General features: G+C 37.5%; 1 protein-coding gene across 4 annotated transcripts in view; it reads left to right on the top strand.

Moving 5' to 3' along the window:
• The window catches only part of MYO6 (myosin VI), an 84858-nt gene that overhangs the window by 19743 nt on the left and 43205 nt on the right, over positions 1 to 21910 (top strand). For all 4 annotated transcript variants that reach the window (XM_009275759.2, XM_009275762.2, XM_009275763.2 and 1 more), the window contains exons 8-11: positions 1310 to 1474; positions 7942 to 8022; positions 10651 to 10831; positions 13422 to 13566. In XM_009275759.2, coding sequence (XP_009274034.1) covers positions 1310 to 1474; positions 7942 to 8022; positions 10651 to 10831; positions 13422 to 13566 — 572 coding nt within the window. The remainder of the gene's footprint in view (positions 1 to 1309; positions 1475 to 7941; positions 8023 to 10650; positions 10832 to 13421; positions 13567 to 21910) is intronic.

The following is a 21910-nucleotide window of genomic DNA, read 5'->3' as shown; positions in this document are numbered from 1 at the left end:
TCGGGTGTAGTTTTGCTTGGATAGCGTATGTACACACACATTCCACAATTAAGGCTGACTGTATAGCTGTCCGGCATGTCCACGTTGAAGACTTTCGTCGACGACCGCTGTAGAGGTTATATCCATGCCTCCTCATCTTTCTGACTGAGGACATAGGAATTGCAAGAATTTGTTTCTTTTCCTGCAGAGTTTAAGTTCATCATCCGGTCTTGAGCTTGTGGTCTTTTGCTAAGTTTTCATCCCTTGGTTTTGTAACTAAACTTCAGATCTTTGGTTAATGGTTTAGATAGTAAATAACTAAATTTCTTTAAGGGTAGAGGGACTTTATCTGTTGGTCCAGTTGATGTTAATAAACTTACTGAAAGGACCCAAATTTCTACTTGGAATGATGCGTTCATGACCTGTCAACTTATCTGTCAACACTTACATGGTGTTTCAGATTAATTGCTTCAGCTGAAACAAATAGTGCTCAGAATATCTTCAGAAACTGCTTAAAAGCCTGTTGCAGCTTTCCAGGGCAAGATCAGCTTGTTTACTTGAGCCCCTCTTTTACAAGACTTCATACTTCACAAGACTTCACTTCGTGGTGACCTTATGAGGTCTGATTTCTCAAAGGAATATAAGTACAGCCTGGGGCCTCCTGAATGAGTGAATGACTGCATAACCATAGTCAAATTTGTCAGTCAGTAAGTCCTTCTTAGTTGCTGTAATGGCTGTAAGCTCAGGAATTTCCTTGCTATTAAGATTTGTCTAGGCACAGGGAATTTTATCATAGGCCAGATAACAAATGGCTTTCGAAATCTGGGTCAGACTTCCATCTCAGAAAAGAAGTGCAAGTGTTTGAAAAAAAATGTTAGCTCATAATTAGTCTGCCTAAGATGTTGTCCAAATATGTATTCTTTAATTTTAACCCTTCTTTCTCCTTTGCAAGACTCTTAGTGAAATACAACTAGAGAAGGTTGTAATAGCACGGTAATGGCACTTACTGCCATCCAAAAAGTGTAAGGGTGGCTGTAGCAATGTGCTTTGCAGGAACTACTGGAATTCTGCCAAGGATTTCTACTTGTTGGGGTGAAGCAGACCCTTCTTTTAAGAGGAATGTATGTATATGCAATACATGAGCCGAGGGGAGAAGTTGTGGTAAAGGTTTCTTTTCTAAGCTTAATACGTATTAAGCATAGGTATATTTTAACCTTCTTGGAGTGTCTGTTGAGCAAGCCGTGATCAGACAAATGTAAATTGAAAACTTCTGAATCTCAAATAATCCAAGAAATATTGAGATAATCAGAAAAATATTTCTTCCTCCTAGAATTCGGTGGTTGGTGGATTTGTATCACATTACCTTCTGGAGAAATCTAGGATCTGTGTGCAAGGCAAAGAAGAGAGGAATTATCATATCTTTTACAGGCTTTGTGCTGGTGCTCCAGAAGACATTAGGGAAAAACTATATCTAAGCTCTCCCGACAACTTTAGGGTGAGTATCAGAGTCCGGTGTTTTTAAAGCTTCTTGTATTGCCATACATGGATTTTTCATATAGATCTTATTAAAATCTGTTTATTACTTTGACAGAAGAGTCCGGTGTTTTTAAAGCTTCTTGTATTGCCATACATGGATTTTTCATATAGATCTTATTAAAATCTGTTTATTATCTTTGACAGACTCTTTCCTGTTACAAAAATCAGAAGTTTTTTCTGTTAAATCCATTTGGTCCTGAAATAAAGCTGCCTGCCATTTTTCCTTATTGGAAGATTTCCTGTACTTTTTCTCTGTGTCTTAAGAGTGAGGAATCCTTGCTTTTTCCAAAAATGTACTGTTGCATACCCAGCTGCTAGTAATGTTGTTATGGGCTCTTCTAGAGGTGTAAAGTGTGAATTTCTTGATTGTGGTCTAACTGTTCTGTGGGTAACCCATCTTTTAAGTCTTGAAAACTGCATTTATTTCTTCCTATTCCAGCCATGTGTTTAGGAAGACATAGGAGTTGTCCCACGATTCTCTCTCTTAAATTATTCTTCCCTTACGTTTCCCACCAAGGATCAGACCATGATAACAAGGTGGTTGTGCTTCTCTGTTCCAGTCCATGTGCTTTCACATAACTTGTCTTTTCTACTCCATTGCACTTTGTTCCTATTCCTATCATACTATACTCATTTGTACTGCTCCTTTCCTTTTGAGGCTTTCCCGTTCCTCTCATCATACTCCTCTGTCATTCTTGGTCACTCCAGGTTACATGATAAGACTTACCGGTCCCTTTCAGCTGAAAGCTCATCCTTTTATCTCCAATTGACCCAAAGCCCATGCTCAGCTCTTCCTGCCAAGATTACTTCTGTTCATTAAGCATGATCCTCCCTCTTAGGTTTTTCTTCACCTATTTTATTTTTTCGTGAGGACTACTTGCTATTTCTGAGTTTTGGCTATCTTTCCGCAACCTGTTACTGGTCCAGTCAGTCAAGTAATGGAGAAGCCAGTAAAATCAGTGCTGAATGTAATACTCCTAACTATACCTAAATGAAAGTGAACTTAAAATAAACAGCGGGGAAGTAAGACTTGAATCATTGTGCATACTTCTTTAAAAATGTTAGGTTAATGTTCAGTGGCAGGGAAAAAGCAGAGTAGAATTTTAGAGTTGTTAGGAAGGGAAGCGAGAATGAAATAGTGAGTTATGCTGCAGTGTACATCCATATTTGTAAATAGCGTACACAGTTTTGTCATCCCAACTCAGAAAGGAACAGTAAAATCCTTGGGTGAAGCAGAGGTCACGGTTGAAGACAAGCTCTTGGATAGTATGGGCCTTTTAATTCAATCCAGTGTGCCTGTTCTTATGACTTCTGATTTGCTTACTGCCTTCCCTTCTTCTCTCCATGCTTTATTTTTAGGGTTTTTGCCCTTTTCTGAGATTATGTGGTTTCTCCTGATTAACCCTGATTCTGTGTTATGTTTCTAGCAATCCCGCAAACAGGCTGGCTTTCTGTCCTACCATTATGTTCCTGCATTCTTTTCCTCCCATTTTTCCACTGAACAGTTTTACTACTTCAGTTTAACTTTTAACTTTTTCCTCCAGCTTTCCTTCTTTCTCCTCCCCTTTGCTATGTTCAGATTTCACAGAATTGTTTTCAGAAATGATCGACACATAACATGTTTCCTTTTGCTTTCTTTCTTTTCTTGTCTGTCAAATTTTGTCTTTTGTTTTGTTTGCCCGAGTGACTCCAATCCAATTTCCCTTATTTTTAAATTCTCTTTTAATTTCTCAGTGTGTTAAATCTTGATTGTTGCAGTAATTTTTTTCTTGAGAACCAAATATTACTGAACTCTTATCCAACCAGTGCAGCTTTACTGATACAGCTGTTTCTCATTGTCTTCCTGATTGTTCCTTCTCTTTCTCTTCAAAGCAAGCTTTTGCTGCCCCTTTCAAGGTCCTTCTAAGCCTATTCACATCTTATACTGTCATCACCAATTTTACTAGTAAGGTGAAGACTTTTGCCTTCAGTCATTCATTCCTGCTATTAATTACATATAAATGTATTGGTAGGTTTTTGTTTTGTTTTTCTTTTGCTTTTGACAAGCACACTTGAACTGTAAATATCTACAAATATCACCATGTGCTTTGTTGACTTGCATTGAAAAGAAAAATATCGGCAAATCAGTTCCTACTGGTAAATACTGGTCAGTTGTTTGTGTTCTGTCATTTGTCTCCATCTCTCCACTGTCTCTTGGCTTATGCCTGGCTTGGAATCTCATGGAAGCAGAATTTTGCATATTTCTAAAATACACAGACCAAATCCCTGCCATGGGTTTGGAAGGGTTTTGTAACACAACCCTGGAGAGCGTGTGCAATTACAAGGATATAAATTACTTGACTGCCATCTTTTTAGACTTCCTTGATCTGAAACAGGGTGAGGAGCACTGCTAACCAAGAATTAGATTACTGTGTTGATTGTTTTCTTTGTTGGTGTGTCTTCCTACTTGGTTTTCTAAATAAAACTTGGACTGTGCTTACCTGTTACTTTCTCCAAAACTTGGTTTTCTAAATAAAACTTGGACTGTCTTACCTGTTACTTATGTACTTATGTACTTATGTATCTTATGTACTCAGCTTCATCAGAATTCAGCAGATGGCTAGAAGCCTTAAAGATACAAAGCTCCTACTAGTTTTGTGCAAAGCAGTGGTTGCATAGGTGACACCTAAATTAGTGCGCTCATTGTAGGGAAGGCAGGTGTACACTGGTGACCGAACAGGTTGCTGCTTGCTGCCTCTTGGCTTGGCCAAGTCAGTCTCTGCTTACTGATGAGCCAGGAAGTGGGCACAGAGCTGCAGTTCCACGTTGTGCACATCATGCATTTGTACTGTGGTATCTAGATGACCTTGCTCCCTAAAAGCCATGGCAGTATTTTAGGACAAGTTTCCTTACTTCCTCAAAGGCGTTCCTAGGGGCCTTTATAGACCTTATATTATTTCTTTAAATATTTAGTTTGTATCTTCTTATAGTTCAGCTATTTGTACTCAGTTGTGCCATGGAAACTTGATCTGATGCTTATTAAGAAGGAACTGCTTCTGTTCTCTAGACAGAAAGCTTTTCTTTTGAAACACCCAACAAACAGCATACTTAAAAAAACCCCCAACACCATTTATTTTCATATAATATGGAGCTAGTTTTCAAAACTTTCTTCTTTGCTGTGCAGTTATTTTATGCAATATTCTCTTGTCTGTTTTAAAATCCTCAACAAATTTTCAAATATATATTTTTATTGTGCGGCCACTTTTCCATTAAAACTTATTTCTTGTAGTTAATGGATTTTTAATTCTGGAACTGATTATGCTGCGTGCCCACTCTTAGGGATTTTTTTTTTTAATCAAAAACTCTGCTCATGAGACCACGCAAGGTTGTAGATGTCAAGGTCAGAATTATAACCTGCTTAAAATCAGACTGCTGCAGTACAGTACTGAACAGCCTGAGTGCCTTTACAGAAGGCACTCACTTGCCTGTTTCAATTATAAAGAGTTTACAGTCACACCAGCCTTACCACACTGTGACGTATTTTTTTTTTTTTTGACTTCTACTAAGTTTGCAGCAGGTACTTTCATTTCCATTAAGAATATTTATTGCTTTACCGTAAGTCAGTATTTGAATCCTGAGTTTCTTCCTCATGTGAAAGATCCACTCTACATGTTAAATTTAAGAATTTTAACACTTCTGAAATATTTAAAAAATTTTTTCCCCTTCTGAAGTTAAAGTAGATAATCTTTAATTAAACAAAAAACTTAGGATCATTTTCATCTTTGTATGTACGTAAATTAATACAAATATACTTTGTTTATTAGTCATATTGCACTAAACTTTTATGAAGTATCACTTTACAGGAGATTTTTAGAAAAAAAACCCCAAACCTGTAAAAGGTTAATTTTCTTCCTAAAGTTGTATTACTTTTGTCAAGATTATTTTTTCTGTGTTACTCATTCTCATTTGCTGCTTCCGGTTTTATCATAAAATGGCTCTGAATAATCATGCTTGTGTCACTTTTTTACCACAGTTTTTGGTGACTGCATGTCTGTTTGGTTCAAATTTCACGGAAATACCATCTTTCAGGCTTCTAATAATAGATGGTGGTATTATACTAGGCAAGGTTTGATGATTGATCAGTGTTTTGATATTAATGCTAATTTTTTAGGCAAGAAAAACATTCAGAAAAGAATCATACTGTTAAATTGGTTATTTAGAAAAACCCATCCCTAAAGTTGCAGTTTTGCTTTGGCTCTATCGTGCCACTTGTCTTGTGCCTTTTAGCTTATCAAGTCAAAGTCCAAATTAGGGCCAGCTTGGGTCCTGACACTCAAGCATGTTTTGCTCAATGCCTGGTTTCTCTTAACTACACTCATTGAAAATAGGACCATCTCAAATCTAAGGTAATTCTCATTTTTCACGGAAGTGAAACAATATTAAAAGACGAAGGATAACTTAATGCTCTTCTTCCCCCCAGTTGTCTTCTTGCTTCCCTTCGACTTAAGTGATCCGTCGTAATCTCCTCCCCATGCATTTGGCCATGCTCTGGCATGTGAACCAAGACAACTGCGCTGGCTGCACCTGCCTGACCTGTTGTCTGGATTTCAGCAGCACCGATGGGGATTACCTCTCTGTTAGTTCATCCTTCCCTGCAGTTCTCTGGGGGAAGCATGAATTTACTTGGCAAAGGACTATGAAAAGTTGCAGGTTTCTTACACACCCCTCCTCCAAGGACACCCACACAAAAGCTTGCAGTCCTGGGTGTTCGTGTTTTAGGTTCCCCTGCAGAAATTCAAATTTCAGAAATTCAAAGTCATTAGGTAACCCTGTGCTGAACCTTGTAAGTCCAGGTGCCTTGGACTGCACCACATGGCTTTGACAGTAAAGCTGCACAGTAAATCTGTACCTGGAATATAGTTGGTCGAGATGAGAAGCTGAATTTTTTTCAGATCTTAATTTCCGGAAGAGAAATCAGATCATCTTATGTTTGGGTCAATGATGTTATAATGGGGTGTTGTACTTCAGACTAAAAAAAAAAAAAAAGGCAATGGTATTTAGATGTTATATATGATAAACTTAAGCTGTGTATTTGTGTGCTTTAAAATATAATTTCTCCTAGGTTTAATATGTAAATTTATTTGAGTTTTTAGCTTTCAAATGAAAGCCATTATCTTGTGATTAAATGTGTCCTACATAGGTTATTATTGAATACCCTGCTGGTTCACATTCTCAGCCTGTCGGATAAGTTTCCACATTCTCTTCTTGAAAAGTACGACCTTTTTCACTTCCCATCCCCAGTTTCTGGGATCGTGTTACTAATACTGTAATACAGGGATATATTGTTCTGTTTAAAATTTGCTGTGCTTTGCATTCTTACTGGCTGATAACAAAATATTGAAAAGTTTTTCTTTAAACACCAAGCTAACTTTCAACAGTTTCTCAACACTTTGTTTTAGTATTAAATTTGTCACCTATGTTTCTTCTGCTGTTAGAAATGCTTTGAAGAATATTTTATTTTTTAAAGTTTTGTATATAAATTTTAATCGAAGTGTAGGATTATCTGTGTTCACCTAGTTGAAAACATCTTCTTTGTTCATGGGCTAGAGCAAAGAACCAGTTCACTTCCTTTAGACAAAGGGCTCTGTCCAAGCTTTTGGACAGAGTTCTTACTTGCAGCTGAACAGATCAGAAAGAAAAAGCTGGCGATCCCATTTTGCTGGAAGGGTCAGTCATTGTCTGAATGCCTGGTCTATTCCCTTTACTATACAATATGAGATGGATATCAGAAGCCAGGTTCTGAATTAGGCTTCTGTTTGTACCATGTTATAAGCTTTTAATACTCTTCAAGCTTTTTAATATGCTATGTCTCTTACTACCTATAGAAATATTTTTCTGGTGAGGAAAAAAAGACCATAAAACTACGCTGGACTTAGTACCACAAATTTTTTGATCCTACCCCTCTCACCCACGGATATACTATATAAAGCCTATACGTTGCTGAAAACATAAAGATTATTGTGATTTTTTTCTGATCTTCTATACAGCTTGCTGGAGTGAAGTTTGGTATTATACATAGGCCAGAAACTTTATTTTCTTGGTTCCTAATTTTGATTGTCTTTTCTGTAATCTCAGACTCCATTAATAGGTTTAGTAGAGTCAAACATTAAGAAAAGATTGTGGGACTTAACAAAATGAATATCCCACTGTGTCAAAAAGTATTTTAGTTGTCAAAATCAAAAAGCTTTCAATGGAAGTTTGTTACTGTTGCACTTCTGTAATTTTGTAGATGTAAATAAATACATTTTCAAGGAATGAATTCTGAATACCTAGCATGTTGTTGGTATCATATGATTAAATCAAGCTATGTAGAGCAAGCCTTAAATGAAAGCATGTTTTCCTTACTTCTGTCTAAGTATGCATTTCTACTTTTTTTTATTGTTACAGTATTTAAATCGAGGCTGTACCAGATACTTTGCTAACAAAGAAACAGACAAGCAGATTTTGCAAAATCGCAAGAGTCCTGAGGTATGTTTGTATCTTCAGTTAGTTTATATTATTAACTAATGCAGATAGAGGTAAAAATGATGAATACAGTTTTACAGTGTGGAATGAAATGTTCATTTTACACACCTTTATAGGTCTAAATGGGTACTGTCAAAGCTGGTATATTCAGAACTCTGGTTTTGGAGTTCAGTCCTAGAAATACATTTTAACATGCATCTTAAAATCCCAAATGGAACAGTATATAAAATTGTTTCCTTTTCATTCTTACAATAATATAACACTTAATGATGCAGCTTGTCTTCAGTGGAAAACAAAAATCTATCCGAGACTTTTTGTAATTTTCTTTTTAAATCTTACTACTGCTAGGAATAGGTCAGAAGCAGTAGTTTTTTTCCAGAGCCATTTTTACTGTATGGATTTTTGAATGATGCTCCAAACTGTTTTATAAAACATCAGTGCAACCTCACTTCTAGCACGAGTATATCCCCCTCCCCAGTACACTGCGTTCTTTATTGTTTTTTGTTGTCCCCTTGCTATGAACTGTTGCAGCAGAGCATGGCATTGCCTGGAAGAAAGTGTGAAACTTCAAAACATTTCTTTCCTCTTGTTCCATCTCTGTTTACATTTTTTAAAACTGGAATTACCAGAATTTGTAGCATTTAAGCCTTTGATCTTGTTCGCATGAGGACACTAAAGAATTTAATCCAAATTAATAGTATATGTGAATTGGAAGTTGTTTAAACACTTCATTAAACTTCCACTCTGCTCTCTAATACGATTTTCATCTATTCATACCTAAAGTATGAATTTTTCATTTGTATAGCTGGAAGATATTTCAAATTTTAATCAAATCCATACTTGAGATTCAGTAGCAGGGCAAGCTGCATATATGTGTGGAATAATACAAAGATAAGTTTACTCAGAGCTTCTCTCCCCCAATGACCGTGCCATCTCTTTTACCTTTGACAACTTGGGCTTGAGCTCGTATGTAGCTCATGCCTAGCTATGAAAGACAGTATAGATAATTCCTTTGCTCAGGTCAACATTGTAGAGTCTCTTCCTGGATTTCTAGTGTTTGTATGTTGTAACACTGAGCACGTAACACCAATTTCTTTTGCTTGAATCTAGGCTATTTTCTATAATCGGGGATGGTGGAGAGTAAGATACAGAAATGCTGATTTGATGTTACTGTGAGGCAGAAAGCTAGTGGATACTTAGTTCTTGCCAAGCATGTAGGCTAAGAGATGATTGGGAGATTTTGCCTCAATTTACCTAATTTGCCTTAAATTAAGACTTGTAGTGAAGTTGGTAATTTATTCTTATTACTGGAAGATGAACCTATGCAATCTTCTGTTACTGATGTGATTTACAGGCGGGTGTTCTGTCATAAAATGTGTCCTCTAAAGGACTTAATTTGAAATAAGTGTTTGTCTAAACTAAGACATACTGAAAGAATAATTCTGAAAATATGTATTGGATGTTAAATAGTGGAACACATGATGCCATAATACTTGTATGTTACAGCCATGTCAATTTGAAGGCACAATAAATGATCACATTTCAGTGATATTAAAACTTAGTCTAGCCACTTAAACAGGAAATATATTGCATTGTTCAGTTTTTTTAAAATCAGAAATTTAATATTTGCTCTGTCTTCTTGTGAAAAATACTAAGATTGTTTATTTTAATAAAAGTAGCTGGAATGGTCAATTAATACTTAAATTATTTTTGTGTTTTCCTTATCAGGAAGACGAGGTGATCATTTTACATAATTTAAGATGGAGTTTAATTTTATTGATGTGTCTAAATGTTGTGTGAAGTGAATTTTTCAGATGCATGTGGTGTTTTGTTTTGATAAAAATCATGTTAGCTTATTTGACATTAACAAGGCATCTATTTAAAGTTAATTATTCTTTTTAGTTGAAAACATTTTAAAGGAATTGTAAAACCTTAGATCAGTCTGTGCATGTTCAGTTAATCTCTTGATTGCATGCAGATGTGTTACTATCTACTGTTTAAAACCATTAAATATTAAATAGCTTTTGATGTATTTAAATTAGGAAAATCAGCAAAATGTTAAATTGGTATTTTAAAACATAGCTGGTATTCTTTTAACCCGTAGAACACTGCGAACAACTTTACTGTTTCTTAATCACCAGCAAACTTTAACAAGTATATTTCTCTAAATAAGTCTGTTTGGGATAGGGGTAACTCTTCCAATTCTCATTTGTCCTGTACTCCTTTCCCATGGCCTGTCAAATTTTCTGTCATCCTGTTCAACTGCTATGGGCTAGAAGCACTCTTTGGTATGAGTGCTTTGATAGCTTCCTTAACCAAAATCTTCCTTTCCACTGCTCGCTATCCTGTATTCCCCTGTCTTTAGCTGTCACACTCTCCAACTTCTGCTTTCTGAAGATAGTTTGAAGTTTGCTTTGAAGCTGAAGTTAGAAGATCATGCTTTGAAGTATCAAGAAATTAAAACAAATTAGGGTTCTTGCAAAGCCTGTACTGTATGAAGAGCTCTAATGTCTTTCTACTTAGTTTGGCATGCTTTTTATACTTTCTGTTATGGTTTATTCTTGACTGGAAATACTTATGTTTACTTTAAAATCACTTACTGAATTTTCGGTTTATCTTGTTGTTTTGTAGTATCTCAAAGCAGGTTCCTTGAAGGATCCACTCTTAGATGATCACGGAGATTTTAACAGAATGTGCACAGCAATGAAAAAGATTGGACTGGATGATGCAGAAAAACTTGATCTTTTTAGAGTAGTGGCTGGTGTCCTTCACCTTGGAAATATTGATTTTGAGGAAGCTGGGAGCACTTCAGGTTAGATGAAACATAAATTGTTTTCTGTAAAAATTACTGAACATGTCTCGATTATAGATGATTCCTTTCCATGTGAATTATTGCTTTAGAAAGCTTCCTTGTGTTCTAGGGTAATTCAGTCTTAATTCACACCATTTTGAAGTCAAGTTTGCCTGGTTTTTTTAAAGTTGTACTTTTTTACATGCTCTGAAAGCAAATAGACTTTCACTGAAATTGTTCAAGAAATTGTTCAGTGCAAAGTTTGATATAAAGAAGAGAGACATTTTTGTATTTTAATAATAACAACTTTAAAAAGTCCAACTTCTTGCTAATGTCATGAAAACATCTTGAAATTAGCAACTCCATCTGTAGGGAAAGGCAGTATGTCCTTTGGCTTCCAAAAATACCATCATGTTAGTATATTGAGAGGTGAGGAAAGAAAGTTACAGCAAAAACTTAGGTAAATGTAAACTTCCTAATTTTAAGATGTCACTCACTTTAAGATGAGTTGGTACGAGCGTAGCTGGGACTTAGCAGAATGTACAGGAAGGGTGAGGAAGGGGAATGAGTATTTTGGGAATGGTCGTTCTTGCCTTACTACTGAAATCAGTCTCTCTAAGTTGAGAACTGCTGCCCATATATTCCTGAAGGACTGCAGAAACTCCCAGTCTGGACGTACTACAAATATTACTATAGTAGAAAAGATACAAATGATCTTTATCTTGAGTTGCAAGGTACACAAGGTACAGTGAAATTGGTTCCTCTTAGTCCTTACTTCAAGTATGTATAGCTGTTGCCAAACTTGGTGAAGTTGTTAGGAAGGGCATACCAAAGAACATTTTAAAAGGTGTTTTGAATGAGGACTTAAACGAGCACAGGCCTTATAAGTTCACTAGCTCCCGACCCCAAGCACAAAATCACCACAGAACTGTACAGATATTCTGTTTGGAAGAGATTGTGGGAGGTCTCTAGTCCAACGTATCCTGGTCAAAGCAGGGCCAACACTGAATTCAGACTGGGTAGCTTAGGGTTGTTGCAGAGAAGGTGTAGGGTGGGGTTTTTTTTTTCCTTTCTTTTTCTTTTTTTTTTTTTTCCTTAGGTCAAATCAGAACCTTCCCAGTGTCAATTCATGACCTTGCCATCTTCATGAAGATGACTGAAATGAACATGATTAATGTGAATGAATCTGGGAAGACATGGGGATAGAGAAGGGTAGTGGCTTCACAGGGCTCAGCAGTATGCTGGCAGGGAGCTTCCTTGCTTGGGCCTTCTGTGAGTTGGGACTTTGGGCTTGACAAGGTGGGACGGAGTGAAAACGGTGCAAATGTGAGTGGAGAGGCAGTTTCAGGAGGCAAACGAACAAGGAGAGGGGGAAACCTCAGATGGTGAGGAAAGTCAGCGTTCAGAGAAGGGAAGGAAGACACCAGAAAACTTATTTTCTCTGAATGTTGAAATTCAAACCCATTTTTCTGGAATAAATTATTACACTTCTGAAATGTTCATTGCAAATACGGGCTTTATTCTGCTCTCACCTTGTATGTGTACACACAGGGTGTTCATTTGAACCGCTCCGGGCAGTATGTCTCTGTACCAGAGACCCTCTAAAGTTTTGTTGCTGCTTTGAAAACCTGAGAAACACCAAAGGCTTTTTACTAGAGGTCAAGATGGTGTTTCAGAGCTTCCAAAATCAAGTCACAAAAGCCTTAATCTTTTAAGGTCTCCTTTCTCCCCTTTTTATTTTTTATTTTTTTGTTTTGCTTAATGTCATTGTAGAGTTAAGGAATTCAAGCAGTGTTTGACTAGTTATTTATCCCTTTTGGGTCTCTTCACTTACCTGTAGAAATAGATTTTACTGAGAACAACAGGAAATAAATGTAATCCTGGCATACGTAACTGTTGAAGTGTTAGATGTTGCTGAAGTGTTTGAGCGCTTCAGCTAAGGATTTATGAACCTGTAGTGGCTGGACGAGCTCCGGCGCCAAGGCCGTGGTGCAGAGCAGGAGGAAGCGCACCTCTCGGCTGTTTACGTGGGAAAATGTACGTGCCATTATCCGCAAATGTAAGCGCTAGGAGTCTGCCGTGCCAGGCGCTTCTGTTGGTCTGTGCATACACAGCAAGGCAGTCTGGAGGATTACAGGAACGTGCAGATCAAAAGTTTTTAAATCACTGCAGTTAGTTACTAGGTATTAGCACTTACATTTGGGGATAGTTCTTTCACTTAAAAGCAGGTTAGCTTTTGAACAACCTACGTTTAGAACAATGTTCTGGAAACACAGAATTTCATGTATACTTTTTGGGTGGGGTTTTTTTGGTGGTTGTTTTTGAGAACTGACTCTTTGCATTTAATATATGAAGTCATTTCCAGAGGCAAACTTTAATTCCTTCAAAGTTGATGTTACTTCTAGTTGTCACGGCAAGATCATCGCCGGTTCAGTACTTTTGTCCTAGAATTTTCCATACAAATGCCACACTTGCAGCAGTTTCGTTAACAACAGAGCGTACGGTATGAAATGGAGCGCGTGTCGGTCTCCGTATGCGCTTGGGGGGAGCCGACACTGAAACGAGGGGCAGCGGGGCGCGGAGGGGTAACGCCTGTGGCGGTTGCTCGCAGGGGGCTGCACGCTGAGGCCGCGGAGCGAGCCGGCGCTGGAGTGCTGCGCGGCGCTGCTGGGGCTGGACCAGGAGGACCTGCGGGGCAGCCTCACCACGCGCGTCATGCTCACCACGGCAGGGGGCGCCAAAGGAACGGTCATCAAGTGAGTCCCGCGCGCCGCCGGGTCCGCCCACGCCAGGCTCCCGCAGGCACGGCGGCCTCGGGGGGCAGGGGGGGGACGGGGGGGACACACGCGTGTTGTCGTAACGCCGCCGAAACGAACCGCCCGGGAGCGCCCCCGGTACGTTCACGGAGGGGCCTGCAGTGAGCGCGGCCGGGGGCTGGGAGCCGCTGACCCCTCGCGGCCCCGGCTGCGGTCTGAGGTAACCCGTTGCCCAACCTCCGCCCAGGGCCTTTGGGGTCCGCCTGCTGACACTGGCTTTGTCTGTCTTCTTACCCACGGGGAAAAGGCAAAAATGGCCTCAAACTCCCGCTTGACCGTTTGCAAGTGTGAACTGAGTCGCAGTTAGCGTAAGTGCAGCTGTTTAAAATGCTTACCTAATGGTTTACAAAATATGAGTACAAAAACATGGTACTGCAAAAACAGGAGAGTGCAGAAGACTAGCAGACTTGCAGTTAGTCCCTTCAAAACAGAAACAACGTGCTATGCTTTTCCAGTGTGCAAGTGTTAATTTTGAGATGACTGTTTTAACAGGGCTTTGATTTTTTTTTTTTTAATTTTTTTTTTAAAGCAGTTGATCCAAATGCACATTTTTAGATGCTCAGGCTTGCTTGTTTTGTTGTTGTCAGGCCATTGGAGTTTTTTTATTTTTATTTGAAAGAGTGGCAGTTGTACAACGTCTGACTAAAATGGCCTTTTTTTCAGGAAAAGAACAGCTTGGAATAAGTCACTATCACATTTTATAAAACCTCTCACATGTCAGTGAGCACACTGTGTGGCCAAAGAAAGTATAGCAGTCAGCCTGTTAAATCCATAACCTACACAGAAAATTAGATATGCTAATAGATTTAACAGATACACTGTATCAAGGAATGTTAATGCTGTGCCTAAAGTATGTCAGAAGATACTTGGGTGCGTATTTCTTGTCATGGGGGCTGCACAGTGCTCCCATGACTGCTGCCCTGTGGTATTAGGTCTGGGATGCTCTAATTGGAGGGTAGCATATCCACCCTTCTCAGTGTCTGGGTCATCAGTGTCCCTGTGTTTGCCATATCTAATTCTTCTGAAATCAAGTTTCAGCTTTAAAAACACCACCACAAACGGTAATCCAGAAATGCACTGCTTCTTGCTGTTGGTGGTAAACAAACATTTAATCTTGACTGCGAAGTTAATATTGTTTCATAGAACCATAAAAAATAGTGGAACGGGATAAATTTAAGAGAAAGTAGTGTCCGTCCGTGTCGCGTGTCACCCCCCGCCCCCGTAGCTATTAGGAACGCATCACTATTGAAGAAAATAGTGACCTTAAAAAAAAAAAAAAAAGTTATTATCTCTCTCATTTTGGCAAGAAGCTATTACTCAGGTAAGTTCCTAGGCACAGAAGTAGGATAATAATTTCTTTCTGTGCGCACATGGAGAAGGAATAATTGCAAAGAATATATTTAAACATGGTACTTATAATAACATTTCAATACCATGGAAGTTATGACTCTTGTGAAACTGAGTTTTATGAAAATGATTTCACTACAGTTGCCTTTTGTTTATGAAAAACCTCTAGCTTCCACCACAAATTTTCTCTTGTTGAGATTGATCCTTCTAGCATGCAAGCTGTCAGGGATGCTAGCTAAGCTGCGTGCAGCTGAATTGTGTTTTTTAACATTCTGTTTTCTATGTTGTGCATTTTCTGGAGTTAAACAGCATATCAAAAACTGAAGTTGGGCTAAATGGTTTTGAGCACATTACAAGTAATTCTCAATGTTTAGCTGAATGCATCAATCTTTTAATTAAGAAACTAATTAACATTCATGTCACTCATTGGAAGAATGCACGGGTGCTTCTTATTGACTTATGGAAACAGTCAGATTGTTTTAGTGAATCAGAAATAGAACTTCATGCACATTACACCAGCGGTTTAATATATGAAAGCCATAATTAATTAACTGTATTAATGTGGTTTATGTAAGTTCCTTGCGTATTTTATGTCTTTTGAAATTTATTACTATCATTTATATTTATGTCTTATAGTATGAAGTATTTGTTAACATTTCATAAACTTCTGGACTGAAACAAAGTAACAGCTGATTGATTTAACCTTGGTATGTCACTGTGGCCAGTAAAGGTGGCAGGTGTTAGTTAATGCATGCTTAAGTTATGTCAGACTTAGGAGATGAAAAATTGTTCTTTGAGTACTTGAGAGCATTGGCTTTTTTAGTCCTCAAGGGATGTAATGGATTTGAGTAATGAAGGTTTCCAGTGGTCAAGAGCTTATTCTGTGCAAGAGAAGTAATCTTGATCTCTACCTAATTCTAACCAATAATGATAAATTAAAAGAGAATAGCTGTAGTGGAAATACTGTTCAGTGCCTGCTTCCTGATCTCCAGGGTGAAACTGATCTTCCTGGCCAGAATTTGAGCATAATAAACCATCAGTGACAGCCTGTGCTGTTTGAACATCATGGTTTTTTTTAGGGGAATGCAGAAGCTATTCTGAATTAACTCATATTCAGGAGTCTTAAGTTTAGCATGGGTATGGACTGTTGTTCCAGTAATACTTTATTACTGAATAGCTGGCCTTTGAGGTGTATTTCTAGACAGAGTAAACAAGTAGACTTCTTGGTGATCTGCTTATTTCTGTACTTTGAAAGAAGGGATGTTCAAGAGTTAGAATTTCATAGTGACTACCATGGAAAAAGTTATAATGCAGTGTCAAATGGTAAGTAATGATTGGGGAGGGTTTATTCTGCCTTCAGTTAAAAGCTCAAGATCTAGATCTCTTCGTAATATATTCAATAGTGCATTTCTGGAAAGTGGTTATAAATTCCTCCTCTCCCACCCAGTTATTAGAAATTGGGGATTGTTAGTCACTATCATCTTGCTGCCTTATCAGCTGATATGGAAAGTTACAAATAATTTTTCTCTTTATCTTTACATGTAGGAAGACGTGGGTCTTGCAGGACAAAGTGCCTCCAGTGGCCAGTATTTTCCAAGTTTTACTATTTGCTCTCTTCCAGACTATGTCTAAGTTGACAGCAAAATCTTTGATATATTCGTCGAGGAGAACCTTTATTAGTATTACAGATAACATTAGAGTAGAAAATTATATATTATGCAGTACAGATGGTACTCATATTAACGCATGGCGCTATGAGAATTGCAGGTTTTGAAAGTTAGTAACGTTTTTTACTTAATTCAGCTTGTGATCCACTATAACTGCTGATCTTTCTCTGTTGACTCACTGCTTTCCTGGTTATTCTCCATCTTGCCTTTATATTTTTGAATTCTCCCGAGTATACCACCATACACTTTCCTTTACCAAAATCTACCTTGTGGATTTTTAGATCATATCTTCAATTTGTGAAAATAATTTTGTATGCTAATCTTGTCACCAAGATTTTCTGCTTTCTTAGTTCAGTATTATCAGATCTTTTTTTGAAAATACCCTTACTTTTGCATTCCTTTTAAGTGAAAGTGTTAACTAGAAGCAGAAGGGGTTTGAACAAACCGCATCCATGTTGGATTCAGATGGCATCCCACTGGAAATGCTCTCAGTGAACTGTTCACTCAGCCTCTGAGAACAGATTAGTTTTGACTGTTGTACACATAACATATAGATGAAGCATGTCTGTATAGTTTTCTTTTGAGAATGTTTGGTGTGACATATCAAGCACTAAAGCAAAGGTGTATCATAATATACTGCTTCCCTTTCACCACATCTCAAGTGACCCTGTCAAGGAAGGTTTCTTGAGAACAAATACAATTTTTGTCACAGCTTCAAATTCACTTTGGATTAAGACACTAAAGATTTTCCAGCATATTTATCCCGATAAGCCTGGGGCGTTGCTAGCAGTGTACTGTTTCAAAAGTCTGCAAACACAAGGAGCTATGTTTTTGTGCCAGCAGATCTTATTTTTCCCCAATGTTTCATTTTGTGGATGGCAAAAACTAATTCAGAGGACTCTTTCCACCATCTTAAAGGATTAATGCATTAAGCCTCTTTCTCTAGCCTTTTCTAAACTTGTGCAGTTAAAAGCAAACATATGCTAATAAATACACTAGTATCTTCTCTTGTGGCTTACTGCATGTACAAGGAAAGTGGATTGGACTGTTCTAGATATTAAACAGCCACCAGGTTTTTCTATGGTAGCATAGTTTAGAAACTTTGATTGCTATCAATATTAGAGTTTTGACAAGTACATTGTTTTATTTTGTTCCAGCAACCTAAAGAGCTACTCACTTCTCTCTCTCTTTCTTAGGGACCTTTTGTGTGCAAGTAGATCATGTGAGTCCTAATAGGTCACAGCGAATAAATAGCTCAGCTGAAATCACTGTGCTCAGAGTATAAAAAAGGCTTTGTTCTGCTGGGCACAATGGAGCCAACAAGGAACAGTAGGAGGGTGATGCTAAATGCTCTCTCCGTGGATTTTATTAAATACTAATGTGCAGTGGACTGCCAGGGAGACTTGACAGTTGCACTACATTTATCTGTCCTTGTTAGTCTCCCAAAAAGAGCATAATGATCACCTTGTCGGCTGATGTTTTTGCCATCCATGTGAAGTGTGTTAACAGAGAGAAATGATGTGTAAATATTCAAAAGCTGGTACACCTCTTGGACTGTAAATGCACTGTACTAATCTCTTACTCAGTTTCTCCCTTTCCAAGGAGACTTTCAAGCAGAACTCTGTCATCACAAAGTAAATTATTTTACCGTGTGAAAAATATAAACTGACATCATTCCAGGTTGTCCACCTTCTTTTGGAGTATGTTTTCTACCAAAATGCTTTTTTTTTTTTTTTTTTTTTTTGTGGTAGTACTTGAAGCTTCTGTTGGAAAAACATTGGGAGGCTAGTCCCTTCAAAATTATGTTTTTGTAAAAAAAATATTTTTCTACAGTTTTTTGAACTTTAACTTTTCTTAAATTACAAATGTGCTGCTTATATTCTTTCATTACCATAGGCCTTTCACTAGGTAGGGTTATTTCATCCAGGCCATTTTTTTTGTGAGGCAGTAACCAGATTGGGTGACAGTGATTGACAGGTATTGCTTCACCTGCTCTCTGTCCCTTAATTGTTGACAACCATGGGCAAATTATACATATTTTAATTGCAGTTTATTTGTTGTGGAAAATTTTGGGGGACTGCATGGAATTGTCCACAGGGTAAATTCAGCCTGTGAGAGCGCTTTCCCCTAGGCCTCAGACTCAGTGGATCACTGGAAACCTTGCTGAAGAAATTAGTACGAAGACCAAACAAGTTTTTTTTGTTGCAGCTTTACCAAATAGCTTAGAAAATTGGAAGAATTTCTTCTCTGTTCCTTACAAGTAGCTGATGGATGGAGGAGAGGGGGAGAAGGTGAAATGGAGGAACGGAAGACACATCTTTTCCTGTTCAGACAAGAAACAGGAGCAGGAAAGAGATTCCTTTGTCAGTATGCAGACCAGAGGAAAGGAGGAGCTCAGGGAAAGCAAGTTCACAAGAAGGAAGTTGCTTATGCCGAATGTCAGTTCTGTAATAGGGCTCTTCTGTATTGACTGGCTCAGTGCAATTTCAGCATTGTTTTGTGGTTCTGTACTTTCAGCTGTGCAGAACACATTGCAGAGTTACGTTTTCTTTCCATGGGTTTCTGTTGCATACTATGATAATTTAAAATAACAATAGGGTTTTGTGCAGTCTCTGGAATTCTACTTAATAATGGTAGAATTTGTTATTTTTGAAGAACAGGGCCATTTTATAAATACATGCTCTAGAAATATGACTCTGCCATGTTGTTTAACATACTTTAAAAAAAGAAGTTGAAAGCATAAATGTGTATTGTATTATGTAATAGGCCTGCAGCTGACGTGGGAATTAGTATTCTGATCTCTTAAACGTATCAGAATGGAATGTAAAGGTACCTTCCTTCTATTTATAAGATAAGATTTCTGTCAGTACTTGTTACCTTAAGATAAGTCAGGAGATACTTAGTGGAAGACAAGATTGTGTGTTAAAGCTAATTACTATCTAATGTAATGTTGCTGCAGATGTCTTTAGTGAACAGAATCTCTGGTTCCCTGACTTACCAGTCACAATAGAAAGTGATTTCCATCAGTCTCACGTTTCTGCATCAGAAGTATCATCCTTGAAAAAATATATAAATAATAATTATGAGTTAGTTTAGTGCTTGTGAATCCTGGGAAGTGAAGGAAATGATGCAATATGGATAAGCTGTGTAGCGTTAGGTTTACTTTTCTGACAAGGTACCTTCCTTCTATTTATAAGATAAGATTTCTGTCAGTACTTGTTACCTTAAGATAAGTCAGGAGATACTTAGTGGAAGACAAGATTGTGTGTTAAAGCTAATTACTATCTAATGTAATGTTGCTGCAGATGTCTTTAGTGAACAGAATCTCTGGTTCCCTGACTTACCAGTCACAATAGAAAGTGATTTCCATCAGTCTCACGTTTCTGCATCAGAAGTATCATCCTTGAAAAAATATATAAATAATAATTATGAGTTAGTTTAGTGCTTGTGAATCCTGGGAAGTGAAGGAAATGATGCAATATGGATAAGCTGTGTAGCGTTAGGTTTTCCTTTTCTGACCCGCCGGTTCTTTTTACTCCTGCGTGCAGAAAACTACCTGGAGGGGGCGACAGGGCAGTTCTGCAGCAGTGACATCTTGAACCTTGCACATAGGGCTTACTCGAACAGTTCAGATTAGAGGTATTTTTTAAACGTAGATTTGCTGCATACTTGAGAAGTTCCATGATTGGTTATCCACCACCTCAGATGGACAGTCCATCCTTTGATTATTACTAATTGTTATTGTAGTGCTGGTGGTCCAAGGATATGAGAGGCAAGGTATACGGGGAGAAGTAATATAGGGTATTATATGGGGAGAAGTGATTTGTTCTATTAAGCCAACTGATTGAGATATTTAGAAAAAGCATAAGAGCTTCTGGCATACAGCCATCATCCTGTATTCTTCATGAGAAAGAGGATTGGTGTGATAAAAATCTTGGCATTATTTCTCCCTGTTCCTCCCTGCAAATTTTATCAGTTTAGTTAGCGAAGGCTCTGTCCCTAAAAATCTCTTCTTTTGATTTACTTTAACATTGGATATATCTGTATGTCATGATACAGTGTTGTACAAAGCCTTTGTGTACCCATAGTTGTTCTAAATTGTAGGCCTTCTTTCCATGCATGAAATTTTGATGCTGTCTGGTCAAGGGGCTACCAGTATTTCAATTTAATCTTTTTCCCTTTGTATTTATATTTTTTTATTGACATGTAAAAATCCTTTGGAGAGTTTTGATCTTTGACAGTCTGATTCTGTTCTGGTCTGATTCTGTTCAGATTAGTGGGACTTTTGCTTTTGAATTCTTTGGCAACATGATTAGGATCTAAGGGCAATTTGCAATCATACCATAAAGTGAAAAGTTCGTTTTTCATACTCCTTTCACATTGTTTCTTAAATGCTTCCTTAAGGCTTTATCCTTATATCAATTGTTTTATTCTGGAGACTTCTACAATTGTTTCCTCAGCTGTGTACAGTGTAACTGTTTTTTAGTTTTGGTACTCTTATCTATTAATCTGAAACCTATTAAAAAAAAAAAAAACAGAAGTCTTGTAGAATGTATTTATCCAGGAAACGAGGTGGTTAAGGGTGCTTTGAAATACATGCATGCTAAGCGTGTCACCGTCATACTGACTTTAGGAAGTAGCGCCATATATATAATCATAGGTATAGCTAAATATGTAGTTATATTTGCCTGATATTCTTACAGTTTTCTCATGCATTTCATAGGCTTTGAAGTTGTGACTCATGGGGTTTTTGGTTTTGTTTTTTTTTTTTTTTTTTAACTGCTAAACTGGGATATAAACTTGTAATAAATAGTCACAATGCAGAATAAAGGTTTATAAATAAGGGAGGGAGAATAAATTCTCATCTCTTAAAAGGCCCCGTCTTCCAGTGTTTAAAAAGAATCCTTATTTCAGGATTGCATTTAACTTTCACCATGAGAACACACTCCCTTATCTATGTTTTTTAATTTTTGTTACTGATTAATTTATAGCCTTATAGTTTTAGTTATAGCCCTTATGAAAGCATAGGGACAAAGGTGTCACAGCAAAACTGAACTATAGGTTTTATTGTAATTTTTCAGCTCATAAATAAATAGTTGAAATTTTTTTTGTAGATAGGAATGTATATATTTTAAATATCTTTCTCTGGCAGTTATCAATATAGTTTCTAATTATCTAATGAACGAGTATGAAAACATCTGCATCTTACTTCTACTGAGGATAGTAAAACATTATTCTTTCTTTTTACAGGTAAGATAGTCTGACTGGGC

This window comes from Aptenodytes forsteri, unplaced genomic scaffold (genome assembly GCF_000699145.1).
Source record: "Aptenodytes forsteri isolate BGI_AS27 unplaced genomic scaffold, ASM69914v1 Scaffold256, whole genome shotgun sequence".
NCBI lineage: Eukaryota > Metazoa > Chordata > Aves > Sphenisciformes > Spheniscidae > Aptenodytes > Aptenodytes forsteri.
Note: the sequence above shows the minus strand (reverse complement) of the source record. Positions and strands in the feature narration are given on the sequence as shown.